Source organism: Lottia gigantea (assembly GCF_000327385.1).
Source record: "Lottia gigantea unplaced genomic scaffold LOTGIsca_23, whole genome shotgun sequence".
NCBI classification, from domain to species: domain Eukaryota; kingdom Metazoa; phylum Mollusca; class Gastropoda; family Lottiidae; genus Lottia; species Lottia gigantea.
The window spans coordinates 629,311-640,925 of NW_008708645.1; the positions used below are offsets into that span (position 1 = coordinate 629,311).

An 11,615-nucleotide genomic window follows, 5' to 3' on the forward strand; every position below is an offset into this window, starting at 1 on the left:
ATTTCATAAGTGTTTTTTTATGTTGCCATGTCATCAAAAGCCCTAAATGCATAATACTTCTGACCCAATACTGTAAAATACCCCAAAACATGATATCCTTGGACACGAGTAATAAAATTAATTTAGACAGATAATCTTCCATTGGTTATGAAGTGTACCTACCTGGTAGACCCCTCTCTCCTGCATCACCAACTGGACCAGGTAAACCATCAGGACAGTATCCACAATCTTCTCCTCTTTCACCTAGTATCACAATATCAAAATTTCATAATGTTAAATGTCTGAAAGGCATTTAACTCTAGGCATTCTATTTCAGATAAAACATGACTACCATTATGTAATTTACATCAATGATAGATTTTGAAGGTGGAAATTTGGTGGACTCGGTAGCAAATTAAAGAAGTTTTATCCATGACTCCATAATTCTAAAACTAAAACTAAGAATGACAGGGGGTGTTGTTTTACCTTTGAATCCTGGGGGACCGTCTAAACCATCTCTACCAGGAATACCAGGTTGACCTCGGTTACCAGGCTGACCTGGGTATCCAGGCAAACCTATTTTAAATAGACTCTCACCAGGGATACCAGGTAAACCAGGGAGGCCATTGTCACCAGGGAATCCTGGCAAGCCAGGTAACCCATCTAAACCAGGTACGCCAGGTAAACCATCAGGACCTACTATTGTGGTTCCAGGTTCTCCTTGATCACCAGGTAAACCAGAAAGTCCTGGTAATCCAGGTAAACCATCTTTACCTTGTTCTCCAGGTTTACCTGCAGAAAATAAATTTAGATATCATCAACAATATATCTTTTAGAACATTACAATTGTAGATTAAATGGGAAATATAACAGAACTTCTTCTCAATTTGAATAATTTTTCAATTATGTTCCCTCACTTCATTTTACCTTTTGTGTTGTGGTCATGAAACAATCTTTCAGTTGCTATTCAAACTTTTGTGCATTAATTACTCCTTCTAGAGTAAAGAAGATTTATATGTTTTCACTTACCCACATTACCACTATCTCCTTTCATAGACATTCCAGGAATACCAGGTTCTCCAGGAATACCATCTAGACCTGGAAGACCAGGTATACCAGGTAGACCTTCGGGCCCCCCTTGGCCTGGTAGACCATTTCGTCCTTTAAGACCAGGTAATCCAGGTGGACCTTGACGACCAGGAGGACCTGGGTTACCACGACCTTCTCTTTCTGATATGATACCAGGTAAACCCTGAATGAAATAATTGTGATATTTCAATACTTTTTCAATACTGCATGCTAAACTATCGTCCCAATTGATTTTTGAAGTCTGTTCATTAGTGACATATTAATAAAAAAAAAACTAAAATGCTTGGAAATGCATACTGATGGAACTGTATCATGAAAATCTGTCTTTCTGAAATTTACCCAATATAGAGGTCAAAAGTGAAGAAATTAACTTACAGGAGCACCTTGGGGACCTTGACGACCAGGGTAACCAGCATCACCAAGCATACCTTTAGGTCCATCATTACCATTTAAACCAGTTAAACCTTTATCACCAGTACTCCCCTTAGCACCATATGCTCCTTGTACACCCTCCTTTCCTCTCTTTCCCTGCAATATTCAATGTTAATAGAAATTAAAAGTACATGACATGAGAAAGTTGGGTAAATCTCAATTATCACCATATGTTGAAGGATTTCATTATTAAGTGACAAATTGGTACCTTAACTATAATGATATTATACAGTTCAGACATTGGATTACACATTCTGATAGATATACACCAACAAATAATGCCCTGTCCAATATTAGCTACTCATATATCATGACCTGTACTTATGCGACCTAACCTCGTACCCAGCTTTCACTTTGACCTTGTTTATTAAAATAAGTTGGCCTACAAACCATGTGCTGTTTAATGCTTTAGAAAGTATACTATAACTTTACATATTACTATTCTGTCTCAATGTCTATATCATATTTAAGCATTTATATTTCATTGAAAATCTGAAAACATTTTCTCAGTGATGAAAATCTGCTTAATAAAAACTAAATACAGAAATTTTGAGACTTTCTTTAGTTGTTCTTCTGCACTTTATCTGTTGAACCATGTTCTATAGGGTAATTTGCACCGGTAAAATCTTAGAAAATTGTTTATTACTCTTGGGCTTTACTGAACACATTGTCACATGCACATATTTAAATCTCTCAGTACTTACTCGTCTTCCTGAATTACCAGCATCACCTTTCTGTGCCTTGGTTCCTGGAATACCATCTTCACCCTACCGTGAAAAACATTATTGTCAACAGTTAACAGTTGAAAAAATCAATGAAACTTCTAACATGCTAAAGTTTAGGATTCTGGGAAAGTAATCATCGCTCTTTATCAGTATATTTTATGCTGTTTTACCCATGTGTACAAAAAATGTCACTGAGGAGACTTATATATATATTGGATGGGAGAATGATAAGCTGTAACAGATATTTTAAGGATTCTTAAACAATAGGAAATAAAGAGCTACCAAAGTTTATTTTCTATTACACTTGGATGATGCTGCTCCACTCAGCTCATCAATAAATTTCCTATCAGAAATTAATTTTAGCAGTTGAACTGAGAGGATTGAGAATGATTGTGCTACTTACAGGCATACCAGGGAATCCTGTATTACCACGTGGTCCACCATTACCAGGTTCACCCTTACCACCTTTATCACCGGAGACACCTTCTTTTATACCACTTGGTGGACGACTGTTCTGGGGAACACTTCCAATACTACCTTTAGGACCAGGTTCTCCCTACAATATTACCATTATTGAAATATATGACTATAAATTATCCTCAAGTGGAAATTAACAATGTTTCTACAGTTGAGATAGAAGAACAAATGCAGATATTTGGGTTTCTGGATAATCAGCAAACGGTTGAATCCATCTCCACAGTGTTTTATTTATTTTCCAAAGAAGTTACGTCAATCAAAATAGAACTGATTTCAGAAATTGTACTGACCTTTTGACCCTTGTCACCATAATTGGGACTTCCATCAGTTCCTTTATAACCTTTTACACCAGGTAAGCCACGTGGACCCTAAACAAATAGGAAACTTTTAACTCAAAGATGTTACCTTAAGATGTTACCTTATTCAACATCCTAAGAGCTGATGATATTGTAACCAGCTTTCAGAGGTATCTTAGATGAAAATACTATATTCAAGTAGTAGAAGATTAAAAATTTAAGCCCAATATTATGAAACAGAGCTTCATATTTCTGATGAAATTTAGCTTCATGTAGATGGAACTTTCCTGTCAAGGTTTTCCTCAGTAAGTTTCAACGATAAGGTTGGACCAGTGATGTAGGCGTATTTGGAACATTTATTCTACTTTCACTTCTAAAGTGGTGTAAGATGTACATGTATTCTTTGGCTTCCCATATATGAAAATTTTTCAGGGATAGCCCCCTCCTGAACACGCCTTCAGTTGCCCAAAATCAGTGTTTAGTGTCTATACTTACAACATCACCACCAAAACCTCTATCACCAATTTCACCACGGAAACCAGGTAAACCTGATGATCCCTGAAAATGCAAAAGCCAACTCTCAGCAGTCTTTATAACCCTTAAGGAAATAGCATCTTTGGCAATTTAAAATTGCTTTCGAATTTTTATGAAATGTTAATGAAAATTTAACTTGAAGAGTTAACACTGAAATATGGTGTGATAAATTGCTAATCAAATTTTTCAATCTAAATTTATTTGTTTGTAGCTGCTATATGTCTCGGTCAGTATTGGGTGTAATTAGGTTCAACTGACGCAAATCCTCACAAATAGAGAGACTAGAAAATTTTATGTAGGATTCCATGAATTTAACTCACATAATCAAATTCTAACTAAGCACTAAATTATCTCCCTTGTCTAAGTGAATCTCAGATTATTTTTGCTCTTATAAATAGAAAGTATTTGAGAAGGTATTGGAGAAGAATTTGCTCTTTTGTCTTTTTCTTTTCCAAAATATTTCCATTTTAAAAGTGCTTACCGGTCTACCGTCTAAACCAGGCTCTCCAGGTCCACCTTTCACCCCTATTCCAATTCCACCAATTATTCCCGGTTCTCCCTAAAACATCATATCAAGTTTCAAATGATAAACATGATAATGTAACATTTTTATCAAAATATTAATCCATCAATATCAGTTATCAAGCAGAACTAGAAGTTTTAAGATAGTGGACCACAGCCATATACACCCACCACGGGCGGATGGTAAATATTCAAGATTTTGGGGCAATGGCAATAACTCTGCTTCTAACGGTCGATAATAGCTCAAATTTGAACTTGATCTTCGTTTTATGAATATGTATACACAAACCGAATTTCATTTGATTCCATCAAAATATCTAGTTTTTAGAGCATTTACAAGCAAATGTTGACGGACAGACGGACCGACAGACCTTCGTTTCATGAATATGTATGCACATACCGAATTTCATTTGATTCCATCAAAATATCTAGTTTTTAGAGCATTTACAAGCAAATGTTGATGGACGGACGGACGGACCGACCTTCGATTCATGAATATTTATGCACATACCGAATTTCATTTGATTCCTTCAAACACTCTAGTTTTTAGAGTGTTTACGAGCAATTGATGTTGATAGAAGCACTTACTGTATAGAAGTTAAAGGGCGATAACTCCTCAAAAACTGACGTAAGAGGCCTAAATCTTGAAAAAGCCTTAAATTTAATCAGAAGTTGACTAAACTTTCTCAAACCTTTCGATTTAGGTCAAATAACATCTATTTTATGTTTCATCAAAATCGGTTGAAAACTAAGAGAGTAATAGCATATTCAAGATTTTGGGGCAAGGGGAATAATGGCAATGGCTTCTGATGGTTGAAAATAGCTCAAATTCGAACTTGATCTTTGTTTTATGAATATGTATACACATACCAAATTTCATATGAAAAAAATCTAGTTTTTAGAGCGTTTACAAGAAAATGTTGACGGACAGACGGACCGACCGACGGATCCAACCGACCGACAGGGGTGCCAACAATATACGTCCACATAAAGAGATGTGGGCGTATAAAAACTACTATGCAAAAGGAAAAACTTAAAATTTCTTTGATTTACAATATTTCAAAAAACAAGTTTGAAATACTGACCTTCATACCAGTTAAACCTTCTCTTCCTCTAAAACCTGGTAAACCGGGCAAACCATCTTGACCGGGAAAACCACGTTCTCCCTTAAAAAAAGAAGCAAAAATTGATCACCTAAATAAAAATGAAAACAATACTTTCCATATTAGGACATTAAATAAATAAGAATAGAGTATACAAACAAATTTATTCAAGATCTTGTTATCATAATCTGACAATCATATTATCATAAGTCAAGTTGCATTCAATTAGAAAGTATCCTAGAATGACTGTGTAGCCCACACAGGGTTCATACAGCACTTTGCCTAAAAAATTCAAAGACTTTTCAAGGATATTAGTCTGACAGAATACACATGTACCTAACTTCTGAACTGTGAAATCAATAAAGATAGTTAATATTTGTCAATGGGGTTAATGATAAAAATATACACAATTTGACTCAACTCAAAATTAAAGGACTTTTCAAGAGAAAATGGGTTTTTATGGTGTTTTCAAAGACTTTCTTTGAAATCAAGGTTTTCAAGGCAACGGACGGAATTCAAGGGTTTTTCAAGGCTGTGCGAACCCTGCCACATAAAGAAATTGAAATTGATGGAACTGTTAAGAAGAATTGACCTTATCTTGAACAGGCATTAAGATATAAATAAGTTCTGTATGTATTGAAGATAAGAAAGATGTCAATCAAGATATCCCCCTGGGCTCACTAGGAACTCCACAGCAGGGGGGGGGACAACTCTCCATTACTGTCAATGATCATATTACTTTATAACAGCTGATAAATTACAGACTGGACAATAGTCACAACATACTTTATCAATGAAGTGTAAAATTCCTAGCACCAATTAGTAAAGTTAATAGTATTGAAATCACCCCCTACTAAAGAGGAATGGCAACTATTTTGATTAATTATTTCTGGGTTGAATTCTTTGATGATGGAACATCCTGTCCATTACAGAATTAAAAAGCAATAAAAATATAAACATGTTCAGTGCCATAGCTAATCAAAATCTACAGAATTTAGACTTAAAGTGATGGTAAAGAGGTTTTGTATATTTTTTTGTGTATCGTGGACAGTATATCAGCAATTTGCACCATTACAATTCTTAATCAGATGTCTATGGTTCCTGCAATTTCACTTAAACTAAGATGTCACTATTCATGAAGGGCTTCATGTGACAAAGCATATTTCATGATTAGTAACGTAATCAAACTGTTCTGTGAAATTGCAGGAACCACAGACTAGAAATTGGAATGGTGCAAATTGCTGATATACTGTCCTCAATACACATAAACAATTAAGAAAACCCCTTTACAAATCCGTTTTCATCATGACATATCTGTCTGAATGCAAATTTCAAAATTGTCTATGACTGTAATGATACAGGTCTATCTGGACTGGTCAATAATAAACATTAATACTAACCTTTGTACCATTACAACCAGGGTAACCTTTTGGCCCAACAGGACCTTCTAAACCTACTTGACCCTAGAAAATAAACAATGGCATTAATTTAGTGATGTCATTATGATAATATTACCTTAATATTACAGATAACACAAATTATAGTCTCAATAAACATTATATGCTTCTAAAAACAATGCCTATGTGATTTTTAGCTTCTTCTTCATAAAGTGGGTCTTAGCTTTAAATGACAGAACATAAAACTTGCACCGACTTGATGTAAAAACTCTATTCTATTTCATTTTAAGGTGTGACAACACCCAATAATTTGTGAAAGCCAAATACCCAATCAATATGATTTCATTTTTGAATTTTTATGACATCTGGACAAATGATAAATAAATATATTCATGTCCCTTTCTTTGGAACTGATGCACCAGAACTCCTAAATTATAACTAATGTTAATACTTACAGGAACACCAGGTACTCCGGTAAAACCAGGTAAACCAGTATCACCCTGAAATAGACACAATAGATTACTAAAATACCCATTACTAATATACCGACAGAAACGGTTGTCTGGATTGTCAAGCTACTACTCGCATTGTACTTATACCTTGATTATAAAGACTACTAGTGCAGTAGATATAGAATGTGTATTTATAGTCAATTTAATTCAAAATCTAAAATATTTTATCAGAATTTAAAAGATTCCTCCTTATCTTCAGAATTTCTGGATTTCTAACTACATTAATCAAAATGAAAAAAAGGAATTTATCTCAACTGATTGGCATGGAGCAATAGATTAAATATGACATGTACACATCTTAGTGAAGTCGCATGCTTTTTCCTAGATGTGAATTTTCTACTGTAAGTATATTTTGTAGGCACCTGAATTTGTGTACTGGTCATCAACAAAACCTTATCTCACATGAAAAATAATGATTTCAAAGTAATATTTTGTGGGAGAACTGCATTCATCTATTACGGACTCTAGAGAGATTGAGGCTTTCCCAAATACTTTGAATATTGGCAAAAATTTTCAGATACAAAATTTAAATACTTGTTCAGTTCGAGTTTATATTCATCAGTTGGACTTACCAGGTGATGACTAAAGAAAATAATCTCTATATGAGACTATATATCCATTAAACTAAGTAATTTTGGAAAAAAATACTTAATGATTCATTCTAATTGAAGCCCTGGGGGCGCTGCAACTTTTCAACAGAGGGGTGTTAAATTTGTTGTTATAAAGTATTCCATACGCATCAAGAAAAACAAGATTCTAGATCTATTTCTATGTTAAATCTTTGATTAATTTTATGGAAGCATGGGTTACTATAGACAAGGTGTTCCTGCGTCAAAATAGTTTTAGAGTGGATAGTGGATTCACAGTGAAAAGAGTGCCCTTGTTGAAAATATTATTCCACTACCACTTTTAATTTAACTTCACATCCAATATCATTAACAAAATTAACCTGTTTATACTTACTAGTCATAGATTAATTAAAAGAATACATAACTTTTATATTTTACAACTATAAGTAATGTTAAGTACATTTATTTGTGTCATGAGTACAAATATATTTACTGATAAAAATTACTCAACAACAGATCTCTTTATACATGTGAATTTGTTGACACCTGGAACCTAAGAATAGTATCCTACCACCCAGTAGTCTATTTAACTATCAGTGCCCATCATTTTTATAATTGGCTAGTCAAATGGTAGGTATTAGGTCAAACAGATTTCAACCAATAATGCATAAGGGCAGTGGCTTCAATTAGAATGAATACGGTAGTTTAATGGATTATTACTTAGATTTGAGATTTTATTGCATTAAAGAGGTATTGTGTCAAATAGTTTTGACCTCAGTTAAGCCAACTGCTGAACAAAGACTGATCTTGGTCAAATATAAATAATTCAATTTTTGGTCAGCCTGAGAGGTAGTATTCTTTTAAACTTCATCTAAACAAGGGTGAATCTATCTTAAAACAATTGAGTCAGGGGTTTTCCAAATATGTACCACCTACACTTCCTGTCATTTGAAGTGTTATAATATCTAAGTATATGATGATATGGAGGAAATATTTATATATAATGATTATATCATCAACTATTTCCTATTGTATATGAATATCTCTTTCTTTATATTTCTCTATTCTCACACCCTTTATCTACTTATCTTATCAAATAGCCAAAACTGGCAAATTGGTGCACAGGATTCTTTAGAATTGAGTATATAAATTTATTGATTTCAAACCCTAATTGCATCTTGTATTGCTGTCTAAATCTTCTTGCATTGAATGATGAATGAATGTAAGAAAAGTTCAAACTTTAGATCAGAAAACATAAGATATTTTTTCTATTCTGCACTTGACTTTGCCAAGTATGGTCAACGAATTGATCCCTTAAATCTTCTTAGTAACTTCAATCAGTCCTCAAAATGCAGAATCTGGAATAGGAAGCTACATGAGTTGAAGGAAATGATACTTACACGGTAGCCTTTTGATCCTGTTGAACCTTCCTTACCACTCTCGCCTTTATAGCCTTGAGGTCCCTGAGGACCTTCTGGACCAGGAAAACCAGGCACACCTTCAGGTCCTCTTAAACCGGGTAAACCATTTTCTCCCTAAAATATATTTCAAGTCCTTGTTACTGGTTTTTAAGTTACATAATTCCCACAAGATGATATTTTACTATTGGTGATACAAACTCACATAGCTAATGATGTTCATTTTGGCACTCTGCATAATAAATCAAACTGGCCTTACCCTTGGTCCTTTTTGACCTTTACAGATACATTGTGACGTTGTACATCCTTGACAAGCCTGGAAAGAACAAACATGTCATTATTATAATGAGAAACAAAATATTTTGTGATCAATTAAGAAATTTAATCATTCAGCCTCATGCAAATCATTCTTTTTGTTACTTGATTCTGAACCATGAATACCATTCATTCTGAACTTTGTTTATTCTGCACCAAGGAACATATTCCAAACTGTCGAGATCTTTCTTTTATTCTGTTTCTGGCAGGCCAAGAAGATTCCAACAATTGAATATTTTTCCATCAAAGAACTTTCTGAACTGCTGTGATCATTCATTTTTTCTGAACTATAAAGCTCATACATTCTGTACCATCAATCTCACCCAATCTGAACCAAAGAGACCATTCCCTCAGTTTGAGTCATACAGATCATTCATTAATTCTGTACCATAGATATAAATCATTCAGAGAACAGATATCTCATTCATTCAGAGATCAGATCTCTCATTTATTCAGAGATCAGATCTCTCATTCATTCAGAGATCATCTCTCATTCATTCAGAGATCAGATCTCTCATTTATTCAGAGATCATCTCTCATTCATTCAGAGATCAGATCTCTCATTCATTCAGAGATCATCTCTCATTAATTCAGAGATCAGATCTCTCATTCATTCAGAGATCATCTTTCATTCATTCAGAGATCAGATATCTCATTCATTCAGAGATCAGATCTCTCATTCATTCAGAGATCAGATCTCTCATTTATTCAGAGATCAGATCTCTCATTCATTCAGACATCAGATCTCTCATTCATTCAGAGGTCAGATCTCATTCATTCAGAGATCAGATCTCTCATTCATTCCGAGATCAGATCTCTCATTCAGAGATCAAATCTCTCATTTATTCAGAGATCAGATCTCTCATTTATTCAGAGATCAGATCTCTCATTCATTCAGAGATCAGATCTCATTCATTCAGATATCAGATCTCTCATTCATTCAGAGGTCAGATCTCTCATTCATTCAGAGATCAGATCTCTCATTCATTCAGGTCAGATCCCATTCATTCAGAGATCAGATCTCTCATTCATTCAGAGGTCAGATCTCATTCATTCAGAGATCAGATCTCTCATTCATTCTGAGATCAGATCTCTCATTCATTCAGAGATCAGATCTCTCATTCATTCAGAAATCAGATCTCTCATTCATTCAGAGATCAGATCTCTCATTCATTCAGAGATCAGATCTCTCATTCATTCAGAAATCAGATCTCTCATTCATTCAGAGCTATGGAGATCTCTCATTCATTCTGAGTAAACAGATCATTTATCTATTCTTTAACATGGCTCTCATTCATTCATACTAAGTAAAACAGATCATTCATTCATTCTGTACCATGGATCTCAATCAGTCCGAGTCATAATTCATTCTTTCTGTACCATGGGGATAATTCATTCTGAGCCAACAGATCATTCATTCTGAGCCAACAGATCATTCATTCTGAGCCAACAGATCATTCTTTCTGAGCCAACAGATCATTCATTCATTCTGAATGAGTGTAGATTCATTCACTTTGCAGCAAGTGGATTTTTATTCATTTTGAGCAAAGCAGATCCAAAGAGTTTCTCATTCATTCTGGACTTTTAAAGCCTTCATTTATTTCATCATTCATCTATCATCCTTTTCTCTCTAACTCAGCAATAGTTAAATAAGCTACCAGTAACTAAAGGCGTATTCTAATGTCTATAGTAAAACGGTTTATAACATCACACATAGCCCAGTAACACTCGCTTAAGAATTTTACAACGAATGCTCCCATGCCACCAATTCACTGTAACGGTAAATACTTCAGGACCAAATATCAAAATTATCAAACTATAAGAACTGGGGTTCCCGATTTTTTCTTTAATTTAACAATTTGATAGTTTATTTAAGCCAAAAAAACTCGATCCAATCTTATTTACTGAAGACATAATTTTAATTACAAAATCGAAAATTGAATGGAAGCTCATTTCCACGGCAATTGCAAAACCTTTACTCTGCTTAATTTATATAAAAAAAAATCCGAATTATATTAGGATATTCACTTTAATAAACAATGAGAAAGTTAGGCCTAAAAAATAATAAAACTACATTTGCAGTAATAAGTAAATTACCCAAACTTGGTTATTTTAATGGTCAGAACCAACCTTTTTATCTGATTGTTAACAGAAACACAACTAAAACTTTTCCATGTAATTTCCTATTATACTGAGAGCATTTCTTGAATCAATTTAAGGCGAAAACGGAGCATTTCTTCTAAAAAG

General features: G+C 34.1%; 1 protein-coding gene across 1 annotated transcript; it reads right to left on the reverse strand.

The window, feature by feature from the left end:
- Nucleotides 1-394: 394 nt before the first annotated feature.
- On the reverse strand, nucleotides 395-9,152 carry LOTGIDRAFT_116364 (hypothetical protein; the record flags this gene model as incomplete). Its single annotated transcript, XM_009054909.1, has 3 exons — nucleotides 395-771; nucleotides 1,051-1,200; nucleotides 9,038-9,152. Coding segments are annotated over 3 exons (642 nt in total), but the record flags the coding sequence as incomplete, so codon positions are not given.
- Nucleotides 9,153-11,615: the final 2,463 nt, after the last annotated feature.